The sequence below is a fragment of the Sorex araneus genome, chromosome X (genome assembly GCF_027595985.1).
Source record: "Sorex araneus isolate mSorAra2 chromosome X, mSorAra2.pri, whole genome shotgun sequence".
NCBI classification, from domain to species: Eukaryota; Metazoa; Chordata; class Mammalia; order Eulipotyphla; family Soricidae; genus Sorex; species Sorex araneus.
The window spans coordinates 204,159,644-204,181,029 of record NC_073313.1 but is presented as its reverse complement, the minus strand read 5'-3'; the positions used below and the strand labels follow the sequence as shown (position 1 = coordinate 204,181,029).

At 41.9% G+C, this 21,386-nt stretch overlaps 1 protein-coding gene across 1 annotated transcript in view; it reads right to left on the bottom strand.

Moving 5' to 3' along the window:
* MYO3B (myosin IIIB) overlaps positions 1 to 20,805 on the bottom strand; it is a 460,143-nt gene extending 439,338 nt beyond the window's left edge. The window contains 5 exon segments of the mRNA XM_055121066.1: positions 5,791 to 5,867; positions 10,209 to 10,308; positions 11,069 to 11,173; positions 19,593 to 19,727; positions 20,659 to 20,805. Of these exon segments, the coding sequence (XP_054977041.1) occupies positions 5,791 to 5,867; positions 10,209 to 10,308; positions 11,069 to 11,173; positions 19,593 to 19,727; positions 20,659 to 20,805 (564 nt within the window).
* Between the last annotated feature and the right edge of the window lie 581 nt (positions 20,806 to 21,386).

The window sequence follows — 21,386 nt, the reverse complement described above, 5'->3', positions numbered from 1 at the left end:
TGGTCATCACAGCTAAACTGTCTTCTGTAATATAGTGGGTAAAAGGACCTAAAAGCTGGGTTGAAATCCTGGTAGCATCACCCTAGTAACTTGTCTGTGAACAAGAACATTTACTTTATTTAAAACGTTAGGTTAGTAATAGCACTGACTTTATGGAACTCTTCTGAGGATTATAAATACATTAATTCAAATAAAGCACTTAGTTCCTGGCACATAGTAAGCACTCCTAAATGCTAACTCTTATTTGTGAACCAAACCCATTAGCTAAAGCTTAGGGAACAATATGATAATAATGACAATAATAATATTTCAGCTGCTTAGTGTTTTGTGGCATTTTTTTTCCAGGCCTTCAACACAAAATATCTCATTTGTCATCTCTAGTCCTGGCGGCAGCAACAGAAATAGCATTATCGTATCATTTAGCTAGGAATGGCATAATTAATGAAGGCAAGAGTAGCTGCAGAAAAAAAAAAGCCTGCGATATTTCTGCATTGGTGTGAGCCGGTTGTCATGGCAACCGTCCCTGTCAATGACCCTTTGCCAGACAGAGAAATTCGTTTCTGGAGCCGTCACAGCACATCTGTTTTTCTGCTCAACTGATTAGCTCTTGTTTGCAACAACGAGCAGATGGAAGTAAATGAGGAAAAAAAAAAAATGAAAGGTCTAAAAAAGAAGCAAATGTTTATTTTCTCCATCAGTCTGCTCTCTATTACAGAAACAGACCTTTGACTGTTTTAGGAAGATGACAAGTAATGGGTGTTGTAATCCATGGGCTGCTTCTCCATTGGTGGCCTTGCAAAGGGTAGTCAAGCCACCGATGCCAGGTGAAGCGTCCTCCCTGGGAGTCTTTTCAAATGACTCATTTCTCATCCCAGTTTTAGAACACTCTGCCATCACATCTCCACGGGTCTGTGTTGTGTCATCTGTCTCAGGGAGTGGCACTCATTTCTGAACATCCCCTAGGATTACACTAGAGTGTCAAAGTTCAAGGTGGATGTGGGGCTGGAGAGATAGTACAGGGGTCAAAGTGCTTGCCTGGCATACAGCTGACCCCAGGTCCATCTCCTGCACCATATGGTTCCTGAAGTCCCACTGGAGGTGACCCTGAGCACAGAGTCAGGAGTACACTCTGCATACCACAAGGTGTGGTTCAAAACCCCTACTCATACCCACCCCAAAAAAAGAATACTAAGTGTAGGACTCAGTAACTTGAAATTTGGAGCCTGTGTGCTCTGAATGAGTAGAGTATATCCTTTCCCTGCCTTCACTCCTCCTTCTGCACCTGGTATCTGCATCCCATCCCTATGCTCTCTGGAAAGTCCAGTAACTCCCAGTAATTCCAAGGAATGTGAATTTCAGCACCACAACCTATACCCCTTTGAGATTCATTTTCCTCAGTGACAAAATGGAGACAATGGTACCTACTGTATCACTGTCATCCCGTTGATCATAGATTTACTTGAGCAGGCGCCAGTAATGTCTCCATTCTTCCTAGCCCTGAGATTTTAGCAGCCTCTCTTTATTTGTTCTTCCCAGCAGTGGCGTATTGGAGGCTCTTTCAGGGTAAGGGGAACAAGACCTATCATTGTTGCTGTATTTAGCATATCGAATACACCATAGAGAGCTTGCCAGGCTCTGCTGTGTGGGCAGGATACTCTCGGTACCTTGCCAGGTTCTCCAAGAGGGAGAACTAGGCTATAAGAGGTTGCAGCCGCGCGTTTCTGGGAGCTTTGTTTTATAGTCTCTGAATCTTGGCCATTGATGGATTTACATGGCACTGGGGGCAGTTTGTGGGTGTGGCTGCCAAGCTACTGGAAAAAGGGGGATCTGGGTAGAGGAGGCCCAGTCCCAATCTAAGCAGACTTGCAGATCTCAGCCCCAGGTCCTGCACACCTGGGTACCTACTACAGAGAACTATAATGCAAATGAAATAAGGCATTGAAAAATCACCTATTGTGGGCCCTATTGCATTAGCAGGAGTTCTGAGAAAGTGCTCTTTCCACTGCACATGGCGTGGAAAATGCAGCATTCAATCTAACAGTCATCTGCTGCACAGACTCCTGTTTGCCATGTGTTGTCCTTTGCAGTTGCTAGATCTTTAGGAGTCTAGGAATATTTCAGGGGAAAGATAGGCACTACAGTGGCCAAGGATCACTCAAGGGCTCTGGACAACAGCTTACAATCCAGAGTGTGGGATCCTCCCCGCCAAAAAAATAAAATAAAATAATTTCTAGTTCACCTTGAAGAACTGAGAGAAAACAAAGTCTCATTTGTGACTTAAAATTATTCTTGAGAAGCTGGAGAGATAATACAGCAGGTAGGGTGCTGTAGGGTGTTTGCCTTGCACGCAGTCAACCCACATTTAGTCCCAGGCATCCCATATGGTTCCATAAGCACTGCCAGGAGTTATTCCTGAGTGCAGAGTCAGGAGTCAGCCCTGAGCGTCACCAGATGTGGCCCAAAAATGTCAACAACCCTACAAAAAAATTAACACAATTGTGCCAAAATAATACTTCACAGAGAGGGGTGTGCATTTGAGAAATATTTGAAAAAGTTCTACATTTATGTGAGATACTATTATTCATACTATTTATTGTAAAAGCCTGGTTGCCAGGAGATGGTGAAGTAGAAGACGTGACTAAAGTGAAGATTATATTAACCTATTAGTAGATAAGCTTAAAATACAGCCTAGAATCCCAGGCAGAGTATATCAGAGGTTCAACATAAACCAGAGGGTTATGGGATGTGCCATGGGTCAAACGTCTCGGAAGCTAATCGGGAATACTTGGCCAGTGAGCAAGAGGACAGTGGACAATAAATTCAAGCAGAGCTCGGCGCTGCCTGTGTCAATTGAGGATTTGGATTGCTTGTCAATACTTGGCTTGTACTCTGTTCACATTACATGAGCTCTCTGGTTTGTAATAGAGCCTATTTGTTCGTAGGTTTTTTTTCTTTTTTTTTTCTTTGGGGTGGGGGAGCTGGAGAAAACATTCCCAGCAGAACTTAGAGGCCATTTATGGCTCTGCGCTCAGGAGTGAGCTATGCAGGGGCATCATTTGAACCCAAGTGTGCCACGTGCAAGACAAACGCATTACCCTCCTGTATTCTCTCCCCAATCCTGTAGCAAATATTTAAGCTGGTGAAGTAAAAATGAACGTACATACGGTAAAGGATAATTTGGTTCAATTTCTCAAAAATAAAATATAATAGGAATCTTTCAGCTGCCTTTCAAAAAAAATTCACAGGTTGCCTAAAATAGTTCTAATCCACCTGCATTGGTAAATATGCACTGCTATCATATTTCATTTAAATACCACTTACTCACACAAGCAGAAATGAAGCATATGAAGATGAATATATTCAATGCAGGTCATCAGATGAAGGCAATATTCATTGTAAATTCTTTCAAGGACAGCTTTGGACCCAACCTTTGCTCACAAAGGAGAATATGACTGTTGAATGGAACTGATGAATGGAAGACTTCCTGTGGACATTTCTTTTGAAGATCATAGAGCAATAAGAGCTTTGTGGAAAAAGCAACTCTCCAATTGGAAAACACAGCCTGTGTCCTAGAATATCCTGGATATCATCCCACATCCTGGGGGACTCTAGGAAGCATACACAGAGAAATCAGACACTTGCTCCTAAGAGTCACTGGCTTTTATCGCCTGTCCGTCTACCCTTCCATGCCTCCTCAACAACAGGCAGAATACAGTACTGACTTTTCCCTGTCAAAATGGGAACCCATTTTAGGCCATCTGAGCAATAGCTCACTGTAAGCCAATAAAGTGTCCACCCACTTTACAGAAAACACCACATAGCTTATTCAACTCAGCTGAAGTTGAAAAGTCACAAGTCACATAAGAATAGACAAGAATAGACAATGCCAAGGTTATTTAGTTATAGATTTTGGTGTGAGGATGACTTGCAATGGGAGCACTTCCATGTTATACCAGCCCAATGTGGCTGGCCTCAGATATACTCTCTTTTAGGTAATGATCAGTCAAAATCTACAGAAGAGTTGTCTAATCCCAACAGTAGTATGGCCCTTCTCAGACTGCAAAATTCATCTTCTCATTTGCTTTTTATCAAAGGGTTCCTTTGTCCTATAGATACTTACTAAACACCTACTCTACACAAAGCACTATTTGAAGATTTGACACCCCAATTCCCTGCCAGAGCTCAGAATCTAGTCAGAGAAGCTGCCTGCTAACAGCTCTGATGCAATCGCCATCTTATGCTAGTGGAGGCCTGGGGCTGCAGGTGGTCATTGGGACCAGAGCAACACACAGGCCAGTGACTGGGGAAGGCTTTCTAGAGCAATCTTCATTGCTCAATCTTCCATTGAGCTGAGATTTGAAAATCAAGAACTGTACCAGAGTTCTAAGGGTTATTCCTGACAACTTAAAGAACATAGAATAGTCTATCAGGATGGATTTGAACTGTGCTAACAGACATGTACCAGTTAGATAATGTTTTACAGAGATTCCCCTGATACAGAGTAAAATGGGCGGAAAGCTGCATTACCACATGCTGTGTGGTAGTAGATATGACAAAATAGCTCAAAACATCTATTCACACTGCAAAGGACAAATGGGCTTAGCAGAAAAATGTCATTTGTCTCACTGAATGACAGCTTCTTACTAGAATGTTACCAATTCTGCAGTTTTCCTCAAAATACATTTTTCTTCTTTTTATTTCATAAATAGGAGTGACAAAGAGTTTGTATGTAATTTCATGTCTCTTTTTGTTTTTAAAATTTGCTTAAGAAACTCTTAAGATTTAGGAGGTCAGAGAGATAATACAGCAAGTAGGGTGCTTGCCTTGCATGCTGCCAACCTGGGTTCAATCCCTGACATCCCATATGGTCCTCCAAGCACCACCAGGAGTGATTCCTGAGTGCCAAGTCAAGAATATCAAGGAGTGTGGCCCAATAACCATAAAAAGATACATTTAAGATTTAAGTGAACACTGAGATGAACAGAGCTTTCCCTCTTCTCTCCAGTTAGATGTCTATGACTGATGCATGAGAGAGAGAGTCATAAAGACAGAGGAATCTAAAACACCTGAGCAGGTTGGTGCCAACTGATTGCTGAGCTAGAAGGCCATCTGGACATTCACACACAGGAAGGACCAAAAGATTCCTCCAGAGATGACCACTTGATTCCATTACCACTAAGAATGATGTAATGGCCAGTGAGCTGGCCCCAGTGACAGATTAGGGAACTGTGGGATAAAATGCAGAATGAAAGCCATGATGTGCTGGGGTTTGAAGGTAAGCTTGCTCCAGCTGGAAGATTCCCCACACTTCTACATGTGTCTTCTCACAGAGAGTTCTGAACTAAATTAGGACCAAATTCCATGTTTTACTAGGAAGCCAGTGAAGCTCATGAGAGGAGTTACCGTAGGCCTGCCAATAAAGCCAGAGCAGGCCCGAGCACAGCTCTGTGGGCCAGGGGAGACCTCAGTCTCTTCACTAAGTGTGTGGAGCTACCTTATTTCCCAGCTAACACAAAGGCTGGATGAACTGGCCACATCATGGCCCCTGAAAGGGTCACCTCTCTGGGTAGGGTTGCTTTTTTTTCTGGTAGCATGGAGGTGCCCATCACTCAGATGTTTCCCTGCTTCTCTGAGATTCCATCTCAACCCTCAACAAACCAGAACTCCTGTGGTTCAGAGGGCTTTCTTCTTCCTGAAAATTCTGCAAGTATAGGATTTTTCTATAAAAAGGCAGAAAAGATAGAGAGCTGCAGCAGCAACATCCCTCCCAAATAAATGCCCCTTGCTTACCTCAGGGGCCATCCAGAAGGGGGTGCCCACAGAAGTGTTTCTCCGAAGACGGGTGCTGGTGAGCTGAGCAGAGACACCTACAAGAGAAGAGAGTGAGGCCTCAGCAGCAAGCAGAAGACAAAGCCAGGTCAACAGCGAGCCTTGTCCATAAAAGATCAGATTAGCTCAGAGTCAGTATTTTTTAGACTCTGAGGACCCCACCAATTGTGTCAAATTCCCCCATCTCCCCTGCTGTGAAAGCAGCTACAGACAGCAGCGAAGCCAACTAGTGTGTCTGTTTCCCAGAACTTTATTTATGACCATATATCATTTTCCAGTGTCACAAAATACTCTTCTTTAGATCTCTTCCCCCAGCTAAAGACTTCCATGCCAGAAAAAGACAGGCTGAGCATTTGCATTGCATGCAGGAAACCCAAGTTCCACCCCCAGCACCACACAGTCCTCTGAACATTGCAGGGAACAAAGCAGTCCCTGGGCACCATCAGTTGTGTCTCCCAAAAATATAAACAAACAAAATTTAAATAATTTTAAACAATTTTTAGCTCCCAGACAATGCAAAAAAAAAAAAAACCTATTAGGTCAGACTTAATTGCCAATCTAGAGACTGCCAATCTCAGGGCAGAAACATCTAACACCCTATCTTTTCACTAGAATAAGCTTTTCCTGAGAAACTTTCCTACCCAGATTGCAGCAAAGCTGGAATGCAAGGCCAAAATTTAGGATCAACCCCAAATATAGTATACCTCTCCTAGTATATCTCTCAAAAAAACCATTTCAGCTGTCTTTCCTTTAAAAATAGGTGCCGGTCCAAAGACGTACAGCAGAAATACCATCTGCACTTTTATGTTTATTGCACAATTCACAATGGCCAGAATCTGGAAATAACCGGAGAGCCCGAGAACAGACCACTGGATAAAGAAACTGTGGTATATCTATATGGAATTCGATGTAGCTCTTAGGAAAAATGAAGTCATGAAATTTGTCTATAAATGGATAGATATGGAGAATATTATGCTGAGTGAAATGAGTCAGGAGGTGGGAGACAGACATAGAATGACTGCACTCATTTGTGACATATAAAAAAATAATAGTAAGAGAGTAATATTCAAGACCAAGGAAAACAGGGGCTAGGAGGACTGATAAATGGTTTGAATATACCACAAGTATTGGCGGGAGGGGCACAGGGTAGGTAATATAGAGAAGGGACCAGTATGGCAATAATAGTTGGAAATGATCACACAGGACAAGAACTGAGTGTAGAAAGTAGGTAAAGTGAAATACATGATAAGCTTTCAGTATCTGTATTACAAACCACAATGTCCAAAAGGAGAGGAGAAGGAAAGAGAGAGAGAGAGAGAGAGAGAGAGAGAGAGAGAGAGAGAGAGTCAGGGAGTGCTGGGAGGGAAACTGGAAACATTGGTGCTGGGAAATGTACACTGGGGGAGGGATGGGTGTTGGAACACTTTCATGAACAATGAAAGTCTATCTCATGGTGATTCAATTAAAAATTTTTTTTAAGAAAAAATAAAAATTGGGGCTGGAGCGATAGCACAGCTGGTAGAGCGTTTGCCTTGCACGAGGCCAAGCCGGGTTTGAATCCTAGCATCCCATATGGTACCCTGAGCACCTGGTTCTACACTCAGGAGTAATTCCTGAGTGTAGAACCAGGAGTAACCCCTGTGCATCGCTGGGTGTGACCCAAAAAATCAAAAATAAATAAATAAAAATAAAAATAAAAGCAGGTGCCTTAGTTGAAAAGTGAAAAATTGTCAATGCCCTATCTAACCTAAAAGTCTGGAAACCTGGCAAGAGAGCTGTGTTTGTCAAATGGAAAGAGAAATTGGCTGATAATATCTAGGGCTAATGTTGAGGACCTGAATTTTAATGGATCCTAAGGTACTTTATCTGTGTCTCTGCCAGTTCTTTTCTCGTAGGATAAGGGAAGAAGATGAGCAGTGAGAGGCTTATTAGCATCTCTGTAAGCCTCTTCCAAACTATCTGCACCGGACCAACCCGCCTCACTTTAGGAAAGGGATTTTGCTCATCTTCAAACTGAAAATAAAGGCACCTCACTGTACCTCATACAAGAAATCCTCTTAAGACCAAATAAGAGAACACATGGAAAAATAATTTATAAATTACATACATTTCCACGTAAATTGCATTGCTTAATACCAAGTTTAAATCTAAGGCAACCCTTAAAAGAAAGACAAAGGTTGTCACTAACACCACTGAGGGCAAGAACTTTAGACACTTAGATGCATGAAACACACCTTTGAAAGCACAGGGAGTGGGGGAGGGGCACGAGCAGAGAGATAGTAGCTCTTGTCTTGCACAACCCCGATTCAATCCCCAGCACCTCATATGGTCCCCTGAGCACTGCTAGGAATGATCCCAGGGAACAGAGCCAGGAATAATCCCTGGGCGAACACAGCTGGGTGAGACCCAATTTCAATCCCAAATGTTACCATACTCAATTGTGAAATGAAAACCAAATTTTAAAATTAAAAGTAAATAAATGAAATGAAAATATTAGGTGTTTATGTATTGAGAACTTATTTTTTTAAAGAGGTAATTATTTTTAGAGAATGGATGTACTAGTCACTATCTTTATTAGCAAGTCAAGAGCGCTTTCTAAACACTACTAGCCATGGATGATTGTCTAGTTTTTTCCTAGTATATCAAGTCTTACATTCCAATGTTGATTAGAAGATTCTTTTTAAACTTCTGTGATTTGATTTTTTTTAATTTTTTTCTTTCGTTACTAGATAGATATACACTACCCATAGCGTATTCGATATGCCAAAAACAGTAACGATAGGTCTTATTCCCCTGACCCTGAAAGAGCCTCCAATCATTGGGAAAGACGAGTAATGAGAGGCTGCTAAAATCTCAGGACTGAGTGTAAGAGAGATGTTACTGGTGCCAGCTCGAGTAAATTGACGAACAACGGGATGACAGTGACAGTGATACTAGATAGTAACCTTTATCCACTTGACAAATGGCAAGACTTGTGAATGGCTAAATCAGCATTTATCTCCATCCGCATCTTTCTAGGTTCTTTCTCTCCTGACATAACCACTGGCCCCAGGATTGTTTGGAAAACACATCTCTAATGTGATATAAATAAATAAATAAATAAATAAATAAATAAATAAATAAATAAATAAATAAATAAAGCTTGGGTTCTTACAAAATAAATAAATAAATAAAAATAAGTGATATACAGAGTACATTCGTAGTTAACGCCGTTCCTTAAAGAGAAAGAGGAGCAGATTGGAACAAAGTGCCCCACAGCTGTTTTTCCTTTTTGCTTGCTGTTTAGTAAATAGGCCAATCCACATAAAATAACTTTATTTTTATACTAAGAAAAAATATTAGATCTGAATAAATGATTCATGGGCACATTTTAACACAAAACTCTTTGCCAATAAAGCAACATACATTCAAAATCATCCATTTTTTTATTTTTGCTTTTTGGGTCACACCCAGTGATGCTCAGGGGTTACTCCTGACTCTGTGCTCAGGAATTGCTCCTGGCAGTGCTCGGGGAACCATATGAGATGCTGGGAATCGAACCCAGGTCGGCCTCGTGTAAGGCAAACGCCCTACCCGCTATACTATTGCTCCAGCCCCTCATCCATCTTTTTTATGTTGACAATGATCTAGAACTTTTTAAAGGTGTTTCGGTGCCCCCCCACCAGCATTGCTTGTGACAGTCAAACTGAAGCAATAATTGCTGTGGGATTCATTTAGAAAATTAAACCATACAATGAACTTTAAAAGGAACACCAAAAGGTTTGTTGGCTTATGAATATCAGTATTGTGTGCTGAGTGGAGATACAGAATAGTTCTCTGGCCTTAGGTGATACTACTCTGAATTTCCTCTCACATTTCTTTTTCCTGTTAATGCTTCCAGTTCAACCAGCCTCATGAGTAGCTGCAATAATCACAATTTAAAAGGATGTTAGCTCCCGGACCCAAAGGACTATTTTACCTTCTGCTCACTGGGAATAAACATGCCTAGGGCTAAAGAAAGTGATTTGAAAGCCCAAACAGCTTTCTCTTTTCATATGCAGAAGAAATGACAAAATGTAAATTATAGACAACTGCCCCCGTCAGACGTGAATTTTTTTCTCAGAAAACACAAGTTTTTTCCATCCAATTCTTCCTTTGGAACACTTTTATTTTCCATCTTTAATAAAATTGCTTCTAAAATTGAAAATAGATGAACAAACAGCATCTCCTACGGTGATCCATCTGGTAACCCCCCCCTTCCCACACACACACTCTGGCATGTTAGACTGAAAGAGTCTCTCAGCCTTTGGCAGCAGAGGCCCCAGCTTCTCAGACTGTAATGATTGTCGCCTTAGGCTAAACTGCACACATCAAGAAAACAAACGACAAGCAGTCTTTACCAAAGTCAACGAGCTTAACTCCTCCTTCTGTTGTCAGAAGAATGTTGTTCCCTTTGACATCACGGTGGATGATTCGGTTGCTGTGCAAATGTTGCAGGCCCTGAACGATGTCCCACCGCCAACAAAACCGGAAAGAGAAGGTGGAAATGTGCATGGTTACTGTACTACTTTTAATATACAGGACTATATTAAAAGCCTGCATCCGCAGGGATATCTCCCTGCTCTTACAAAACTCTGCATACTGCCAAGTGATTTTCCTATTGTTAATGTACCATAGGAATCCAAGTGATGATGAAGAGCCTCTTTGCTGTTATTCCAGCTAAAGGGACATATGCCCCCTTCTTTTTTATTTTTATTTATTTATTTTTGCTTTTTGGGTCACACCCGGCGATGCACAGGGGTTACTACTCCTGGCTCTGCACTCAGGAGTTACCCCCTGGCAGTGCTCAGGGGACCATATGGGATGCTGGGAATCGAACCCGGGTCAGTGACATGCAAGGCAAACACCCTACCTGCTGTGCTATTTCTCCAGCCCCTCCTTTTTTATTTTAGAGGGAGGTAGGTTTCTAAGAGGTGCACAGGAGTGGGTGGGGACTTAGGAGAGGCATACACCAGAGATTCTCCAAGCAAGCCTGCAGTTCAGTCCAAAGGCCCAGGAGAAGACTAGATGGCTCAACCCTGCCCAGGCCTGTGCTAGAATCATCTGGGCCTCTCCAGTGAGTGTTCTGGGGGCCTTTTGGACTACACCAGATGGTGCTCAGGGGACTATGTGATGCCAGAATTTAGCCTGGTTCAGGCACATGCTAGGCCTATGTGTGCCTGTACTGTCATACCATCTCCCAGCCCCAGGATATTCTTACCAAGAGGGCCCCATACAAGATGTATGAGATCATGGCTTCATCCAATCGCCGGCCACACCGCAGGAGCCCCTTGACAAGCTCGGTGACGGAGCCCCCATTACAGAGCTGCCAGGGGAGAGGTCGACAGAGAGCACAGAACACACGCAACAAAAAAAGAAAAAAAAAAAAGATTAAGAATAAAAGTCCACCAGTAACTGGTCCAATCACAAAAGTCCAGGTCAGAATAACAAAACCTCACATTGCCATTTCCTGGTTGAATTTCATTCTCTCTCAGTGTTTCTCTAACAGGGATGATTCATGAGTGAGGGCAACATGTCCAAAAAGCTGAGTTTTTCATTGTCAAGTGAAACAAAAAAGCACAAATCATGATCTAGAAATTTCGAAGAGCTAATTAGCTATTTTTCACTTTACATAAATATTGTCACTTTTTTTCTTTTTGGGTCACACAGTGTAATGCTCTGGGGTTACTCCTGGCTCTGCACTCAGGAATCACTCTTGGGGACCATGTGGATGCCAAGGATCAAACCTGGGCCTGCTATCTGCAAGACAAGTGTCCTATTGGCTGTACTATCGCTCCAGCCCAATAGTGCTCTTTTTTAATGTGCATTTCAAACATAGAACGGGCATGGGAAGCAAGCTGGTTGTCCCTGATACTAAATCGAAAATGCATTCAGGTCATTTCTAACCTTCCTGCCTCCAGTGCTGACATCACAGGCCTCACAAGCCCTTTGCCGCTCGGCTTTGAGGGCTTCTGCCCTGCCAAAGCAGGAGTGTGTGAGAGGAGCTGTATTATATGAACATTTCACCATATCCTACTCTACCTTTGGCGTTCAGCAGCTTTATGGCCTTCTCTTTGGGGGACAGGAGGAGGAAGGGTATTGGGGCCACACCTCACAACACTCTGGGCTTACTCCTGACTCTGTGCTCAGGGAACTAGACACCATGCAAGAGATGGAACCCGGGTCCACTGTCTCAAAGGCAGGAGTTTTAATCCCTGTGTTATCTCTCTAGCCCATGTTTGTTTTCACAGGTAGATTTTACTAATTTATTCTCTGTCAAAGCACAGTTTGGGTTTGCCATATGCTATATTAAATTCAGAATTCTTAACTGCTTTGAGCAGATTATGTAAATACCTTAAAATGGTAGGTGGTGGATTATACATACATCTTCCATTTTCCTGCTAAGAAAATCCAGACTTTCATCAGATTCTGAGTTGTTCTTGTCCTTATAAATGTCTAGAACGTGCTTTAGAGACCTATGCTTCTTCTGGTACTTTGCTGGCAATTTGGGAAAGATTTGCTGATGAATACTGGGATACATCAGAGGCTGGGGGTGGGGCCACGGGGGTGGGTCCCCTGGGTTGGGACTGCTTGAGTCAAGTGCCTTTTTCTAAGCAAGGAAATCTGGGGGAGCATAGATTAGCACCTTTCCCAAAGGAAGACAACTCTTTATCAAGATAATAACACATTAAGATCTTTTGGAGTCTAATTATGAACCTTTGCAACATTTTAATAAAGGGAGAGCAGATGTTTTATATGATATCTCATTCCCTTCTATCTACATGGCAAATAGTTTGCCCACATATTAAAAATCAAGATAACCTGAAAGTAAATCTTCTGGCACTTTTGTCATTTCCATTTCTCATAAATGAAAATAATGTGACTAAAATCTAATATGGTATTAGGAATCCTTAGGATACAATGATGGTCTCTCAGCAATGGTTCAGTGGAGGCCCTGAAAAAACTGGAAGGCTGTGTTAGTTCCCTGAGTTGAAAATCTATGAAGTGAATAGACTCTACTCTCTACCAGTCAGCTGCAACCAGTAACTAGGTTGTCTCTTCTGTGCAGACTGGGTTATCACAAAAAATGCTCAGTTCAATTATTTGAAAGAAAGTTACTCTTTGTTCTCAATTAGTGGCAACTGTCTCTTATGCATTACTCAGGCCTCTGACCTTGGTTCTCACCGGTGAATAGGGTACCACCCATGGCACAATCAGGAGCACCAGAATGCAGCCAGTGGAAGCAGAATCCAATCGCTGCAAGACTAATAGCAGTGAAGAACGTGCCCAGCTCTAGAGGAGCGGAGGAGGGGACAGTCCAGGACATTTTTCCTGGAGATTATCACTGTTACAATGAGTTTGAAGGACAACGAATTTGTCAGGTGCCATAAAAGAAGAGGAGTGCTGTCTCTACTAAAGAAAAAGCATGTACAAAAGAAGGGGTGTGGAAAAATGGAAGAAGGGAAGTAGGCAAGTGAACAGGGTTTGTGTGTGTGTGTGTGTGTGTGTGTGTGTGTGTGTGTGTGTGTATGCACTTGTGCATGCTATATACTCTGCTACTGTGGGAATAAGAGTGCCCGGATTCTAGAGTAGGGTTGGGGAAGGGAAGTGGGGGATAAGAATAACAAAGATTTCCTGCTAAATTATATGAACTTTAGTAGTACTACCCATGTGGTCTAACACCATAATACACCATTGGATAGGTATAGAAAGGTTTAAACAGGCTGAATGCAGGTATCTCAGTTCAGATTTGCATTTTTGAAGGATGGCTTAGTTAGCAGATCGAAAGGCAAACAGAACAGGTGCTAAACACCTACTAGAGACCACAACAGTATTAAACACCTACTAGGAAATATTAAAGCAATTTAGATACAAGGTCCAAAATAGTCCATGGATAAGAATGAAGAGCCAGAGACAGATACTGGAGACTTTTCTTAGCTTCATCAGGAAATTTTGACCAACTAAGCGCAGGAAGTGAAGAGATAGAGAATACAGATCTGAAACAAAATGGGAGCAATATCAATGGTGTTGCTTATCCTTTAAATCCAAAAAGAATGCAAGGCACTAGAGAACCCTTATCAGAACCAGGTCTCAGCCTGGCCCCACCTTGGAGAGCACGGGCTTTATTGAATTGTAAGTGCACTATTAAAATTCCACCCAGAGAAATTTAAATTAAATGCTGGGTGATGATCCAAACGAAATCAGCCCTGGAATTTTCCCCTGAAACCTCATTTTAGTCCCTCTCCTGTCCTACTTAAGTGTGTGGCTACCCTCACAACAGGAGCCTACTCAGCAATATTTCATATTGCAAGCCAAGTTGCAAACTTGTTTCATCGTTCTAGAACCTAGAAGAGAAAGGCAGCCATTTTGTCAGCAGAACCCAACTCAGCTATAAATTTAAAAACAGCAAAAGGACCATGGTGTGTTTTGTTCACAAATGTCAGAATTGAAATGTTCTGGACTTTCTGTGTCTCACAGAAGCATCATTAAAGAGCCGGGGGCACCTTGAGAGGAAGCTCGCCTGTGAAGCTGATAAAAGGCTTAAAAGGGCAGCCTGCGGGTTATGGAGAAAAGATTCTGGGTACTTAGACAAAAGAAAGAAAAGCATCGGGGCTCTGGCAATTATCTACCCAGAATAAAGGCTTAGTGAAATAGATGGAACATTTGAAAAAATGGCAAAGAATTATATTTCAATGCATCAAATCAAACGATCCCCTGAGACTGGCAAGGCAATCAAGCTGCCTGCTCCAACCCCATGGGTTGACAGTACAACCTCCTTCTCCCGCCCCCTCTGCCAGCCAGCACTTCAAGAACAGAGGTGTGTCTCAATTGCGTGGGCCTCCCTACGCCCTTACCACTCAGGGAACATGGCTGCAGGATGCATCCTGAATGTAATGAGCAATTTTCTCCAAAGCAAGAAAAATAGAAAAATCATTTACAGCCACATCTATTTTTCAAAAACATCACTGAATATTGATTTCCTCACCTATGTGTATTTGCTAAGATGGTCATACTTTCAAGGCCAAAATATGTTCCTGGCTCAATAAGTCATCAATTTTCTTCCATGTTATTAAAGAACAGCCCAGGCCACCCAATCACCAAACTTTTATTCTAGTCCAAGTTCCAACATTCTCATAGATTCTGTCTGTACTGGCATGTTAATGTGACATAGAGAGGAATTTCTTTTCAGGGCTCTTCGGTTCAATGAGCTTATTATCTTTCAAGGGTACTAGATCCTATAAAGGACAGGAAGCCAAGTTAAGGTGGTCAGAGTCACTCCTGAAGACTTGGGAAGCACCATGTGGTCATTGGCCGCCTCTCCCAATGCCAGGCAACATCCTAGTCCTCCAAACTGTTGGATGTTGGATACTTTTATTGATATCAGATAAAGACATTGGCTAGTCCCAAGAAAAATGAAAATTATGTCACAGGCAACCCCATGTTCCAGTCAGGGTGGTAGATGCTCACAGGCTGAGATGAAGTGGACCCCAACTTCCACCTCCCATCTTAGTTTCACTTTGGGCCCTGTGCTCATGGAGTAGCATGACAGATTTCCCATTACTCGGCTGCTCACTCTTTTTAGCTTAGTAATGAACATATGGAGCACATGAACATGTTCAAACTCTATGGCCTTTCCTTCTTATCCACCTCCCAAATAGTCTATACCATCTTCCTGAGACTTATACTAGACCCCCACACAAACATGCCATTGCTGCCTAACCATCTTAGGATTTTCTACCCAGCTCTAACCCATCCAACCTAACCAGTCCCAGGTTCCAGATTACCAGAATCATGCTCTAAGCTTTATTTGTTAACATAATGAACTTGATTCAGGACACAAAAATGAGTAAGTGAAAATGGTTCACGTATAGCCATTGCAACACTAGGTCTAGATCCATCTCTGGCCTTCAATAAAAGCAAAAACTGGAGACAAGTGTTTCTCCACTCCATACCCTTATCCTTGGTTTAGATACTGAGCTTAAATAAAGAACTTAAAGAGAACATAAAAAAGAACAAAAGATTTTTTAAAAGCCACTAATTCGGTGCTAAGGATGTAGCTCCATGGTGGAGTATACGTCTTGCGTGTCTGAGGTCCTGGGTAAAGTACTGGTATCATAAATAATCAGAACAAACAAACCTCACCTAATTCTTTTTATCTAGTTTTCAATTAGAGAATTGTTTATTTTTATTTAAAGTCCCCTTTACTAATATACTCGACACTTGCCATTTCTTTTAAGTTGACTATATAATTCATGCTGAAGTTAATAGCATTTGTCTACTGAAGTATTTATACTGAAAGGAAAAAAAAAAGGTAGTTCATGCTTCATCACATACTATTTTATCTGTGTTGTGTTCTTCTTAAAGGTATAATTTCTATTATATCTCATTTAAAGACAATAAGATCTCAAATTTTTAATGCTAATTTAGAATAAAAATTTGCAAATTCCCTAAAACATGTATTTCCTCCATATCTTTTGAATAAGTGACCGTTATAAAAGAGAACTTTGCCTTCTGCTCAAAATAAGTAATGAATTTCAAAAATGACATTTTTATTTGCTTTTGTTTTCCATTGGTGTGATCTTAGGAACTTGATAATAAAAGTATTCTACGGTCTAGAATAGCTGTGTAATAGCTTCTTACTAATCCTTTCATAACATCCAGCTAGGAGAAAGCATAAATTTAATCTTAATATACAGGATGAAGAGTACAATATTAAACAGATCATGATTTTATTGTGTAAGTCTCCTGAAGCACTTACAAAAGAGCTGCAGAGGACAAAATGGCCAGGGTTCTATGTGGCTCATCATGGTCTTCCAGGTGTATATGTGGTGTGTTTGTGTGTGTGTTTGTGTATGTGCATGAATGTTCCAGAATCACTGACGTACCAACCAGAGAACCTAGGCCAGCATAAGGGCCATGAACAGCAGCAGCCACACACCCTCTAGTTCTGCCATATGACTTGGGCTTGTCACTCTGTCTCTGGGCTCCAGTCCTCAGTTGTATACTGAGGTTCCTGCCCAGTCCAGGCACCTAGAAATGCCTTTACTATAAAGACTGTCAGAAGACTTAGATACACTTTGGACCACCCAGCATAAATGACTTCTTTTGGGACAAAGCAAACAAATAGGCAAACAAAAAACTAACTGAGGCCATCCAATTCCCTTTACCACCAACTTTGATTTGGATCAAAATGATGCACAAAAGGTATCAGTGTTAACATATTGGATCGCTTAATCATGAATAATGCATTGTCTCAGGGCAGCTTCATTATCTGCCAATGGTCACACTGAAAAAGCAAGGAACAGTTGGCAAGGGAGCATTTGCACATGGCACAGTTGATAGTCTTGAGGTCCTACTCATCTTTCAAGGCGAGGCACAACTCATGCTGGCTGCCTTGGCTATGCTGGAGGGTCCGACTTGCCAGCACTCTCTGGAAAGAGCAAACAGAAGTAGCTTCCCATGTCAAGGAGACTTCGTTTTAAGCACTGGGGAGTTTCTGCAAGTTCCAGTTCTTTCATATTCAATGCAGAGCCTTTGTGAGTCAGGAGTTTTGTTTTCTTTTTTTTAACAGAAAGAAAAACTTCTCAGTCACTATACTCTCAATACTAAATTATAATGAAGTTTTAAATACAAAGGTCTGCCAGAGCTGAGGAACACAATCAGAGACTGGAAACAACACTTTCCACATCCCAATAAAAGCTTCATCTCAGATCGAGAAGAAAAGTATCTCCCATAGAAGCAGGCTGGTAGGGGGCAGGGAGTAGCAGGAGGAAAACTGGGTATGTTGGTGGTAGGAAATGAACAATGGGAAAGGGTTGGATGATAGAACATTGGATGACTGAAATTCTAATCATGAACAACTTTGTGATTATGTATCATGGTGATTCAATAAAAAAGTCAAACCTCGAACTATCAAAAAAAATAATTTAAAAAATTTGTATTCTAGGGACTGGAACAATAGGTAGGGTACAATGAATAGGGTATTCACCTTGTGGTCAACCTTCAATCCTTAGCATCCCAGAGTCCTGCCAGGAGTGATCTGTAAGCACAGAGCCCGGAGTAACCCCTGAGCATCACCTGATACGGCCCCAAAACAAAACAAAATTGTTATTCTAACCAGGGATGTGGCAGCTCAGAGGTGTAGCACATCTTTGCACCAACAAACGAAAAATCGTTATGAAAGAGATTCACAGACAGCAAAAATTGAATAGTCTCAGAGGGGAATATAGGAAATTAAAAAAAAAAAATAAAACTGTGTTATATAACATCCTGCCAACTAATCAGAGAAAGATGAGTTCTGAAAACCAAATCCCTTTAAATCCTTGTGATTCGAGAAAGGAACTGATGTGGCAGAAAGGCTAAAACCAGCTTCCCTGCAGATCACTGCACTGCCAGGCCCCGAAGCATCACACCCCCAAGTGCCCTTGCACGGGCCTGAGCAAGGGAATCTGAATGTTAACAAATGAATTTGGGGCTGGATAGGGCATTTGCCTTGCATGCGGCCAACCTTGGTTTGATTCCCAGCATCCCATATGGTCCCCTGAGCACCGCCAGCAGTAATTCCTGAGTGCAGAGCCAGGAGTAACCCCTGTGCATCGCCGGGTGTGACCCAAAAAGAAAAAAAAATGAATTCTCCACACGTGGTAGGCAGGAGCCACTGTCCCAGACTCAAACCCATGCAGACCTAGGTGGGAAACTTGGACAAGAGACATCAGAGATGAAATGAGGGCTGTGATCTCCTTTGGGGCTTATCTCACAGGCCTTAATGTGTGCTCCTGGATGACATCTCTGACCTCATGCACAAAGAAGGATGTTGGCCCTGAGCAGCCAATCGCAGAACGAGCGAGCCTGGGGCAATAGAGAGGCTGTAACAGCCATATTTCACATGTTGTCATTGCTGGATCTTGTCATTTTAGTTCCATGGACCCAAATTTGCAGGGACAATGACTCTGTCATGCCCTGTTCCTTTCTATTAATAAGGGAGACAAAGGGCAGAACTTTTGTGGAGACCATGATGTTTCCCTTTAGAGCCCTCTGCAGAGCAAATGCTGCCTAATACCACTGTTCCCTGGTCCCACAGTCCAGCTGCAGTTTCACTAGGAATCTACCTCATGTATAGGATCCGTGTCCACTCAGTCACATCCTCCCCAGAATAGTGCACAGTGGACAGCTAGAGCATTCCAGCAATCATCTCCCTCCAGGAAGATATTATGTCCCAACAATCTTGCAGTTCAGGGTTCCCCTTGTCCAGTCCTCTCTCCCATCTTCCTTCCCTCCATACTTCTTACTTCCTTAAGTCCCACTAACTCTCAAACCTGCCAAAACCCACCCATCTCAGAGAGTTTATTTTCAAGGAACCTAATCTTGTCTAAAGAACGTACCTGGGTTAATTTGAACATGATAAACCATGTAAACTCTGGACTAAAAGTTCTGAAAATGAATCACCATCAGTTGCAACATGCTTTCTGTGAAGCATTCCTATTTTAGGAAAGAAAATGACCTTTCTAATCATATCTAAATCTAGATTCACTGACTCAGTAAGAGAGATGATTACATTTGAAATCCGATAAACAAGAACTTTTTCCACAAGAACTACAAAACCTATGGAGGAAGCATACCTGGTAAGGTCCTCAGACATAGGAAAGGTCCCAAGGTTCGAAGTGTATCCTACAATAGTAAGGAATTAAGGCAACAACATATCTGGTAGCTCCTGGTTCTCCGTGTGAACCTGTAGTTTCTCTTACCTCTAGGACGAGCCACAGCTGACCTCCCACACAGTGATCTGCTTTGTAAAACATTCCATAAAACTTCACGACATTGGGATGATTAGGAAGAAATTGCAAAATGTTGTATTCCGCCTCAATCTCATCATCCATATCCTAAGAATGAGTTAAACAAAGAAAAGCATGCTGGATTCAGTTTGATGTGCAAAGAATATTGCAGGTAGGACATCACAATCAAGCAATCACTTAAAACGTTTATTCAGTATTTTAAATGTGTTCAGCCCCATAACCTTAAAACACACCTAACAATAAACACTCATATCACAACTAAAACCTCCTAATTCTTATAGTGATAAAACACCTCCCTATATTCCATTGGTTTTTAACAATACTCTTATAAATATGTTTTTAAATTTTGATAACACCTGAGTGGCCGAGTCAGTTAAAGCGAATTAGTGTGAAGGATTGGGCACTGATCAGTAACCTCACTACTTACAGCCTACCTGTGTAGAATAGCACACAACATTTAACATTAGCATTTTGTGCTCTGAAATAAGATGCCAGACAAGGATAATCCAATATCACAAATTTGGGCATTTTGTAATTTACAGAGAGACCAAGCCCCTGTGTAAGCTCAGGAGTGAAATAAACCTCTCTTTCCAAAATAATATTTGAAGAGCCCAGAAACCCAAAACCAGAACCAAAGCAGGATGGACAAGAAATAAAAAGCCAGAACTGGAAAGGTGGTATAGGATAAAAGGCATTGCCTTACATGCCATTGAATTTTGGGTTGAGTCGTGGCACTACATATGCTCCCCCAGCCCACCAGGACTGATCTCTAAGCACAAAGGGAATAAGCCCCGAGTACATCTGAGAGTGGTCAGAAAAAGGGGGAGAAAAGAAGATGAAGAGAATTTTGTGGCCCTAACAAAGTCCCTTCATTCAGATGAGTAACAAGTGATAATGTATTTGAGATTTCATGTAGGTTTCATTAAAATTATTACTAGAACCAGGATAGAAGTTGAGAGCTCTACACAGACACTGATAGGAGACACTGTAAGATGGCTACAGTAACACTGTTACTCACACTGATCGGATCCAGAATTTTCACTGCCGCCAAACTCCCATCTTTCTTGTTAGTAACCTTGTAGACCTTGCCATAGGTGCCTTTGCCTATGGTCTCTACAATTTCCCAGGTATCTGTAGGATCTGGAAGTGATTCGAGTCTGAGCATCGTGGGATTATAATGAAACAATCCATACAGGTATTTCCTGGTGAGGAGAAAAAGTCTGTCATGTGCAATACATCACAGGATTAGGGGTTGTGGGCTTTGGGCCTTGAAAACACACACACACACACACACACACACACACACAATGTATGTATACTAGCAAGTCACTGTAAGTTATGTTTTCATTGTAGTTTTCCCTTCTATTTGAGATAGACTTAAAACAAATTGATTTGTGGTCCAGCAAGATAGTATAGCAAGATAAGGCACTTGCCTTGCATGTGGCTGCCTGGGTTCCTTCCCCACAACCTTATGGTCTCCTGAGCACAATCATGAGTGATCCTGAGCACAGAAGCAAGGAGTAAAGCCCTGAGCATCACTGGATGTGGCCCCCGAACAACAAACAAACAAACAAAAATCAGATTTATTTGAAGCCTCCTTATGAAGAAGGTTCAGGAAGCAGAGATGGAGCGATGTGATTTTGGACATCTTCAGAAACACATTTCTAAGAAGGGAGATAAAATCCACTGGTGTAAAGGGTAAAAGAAGTCAAAGACAAGACCCGGTTGCCATTCCAAGCTGCTGAG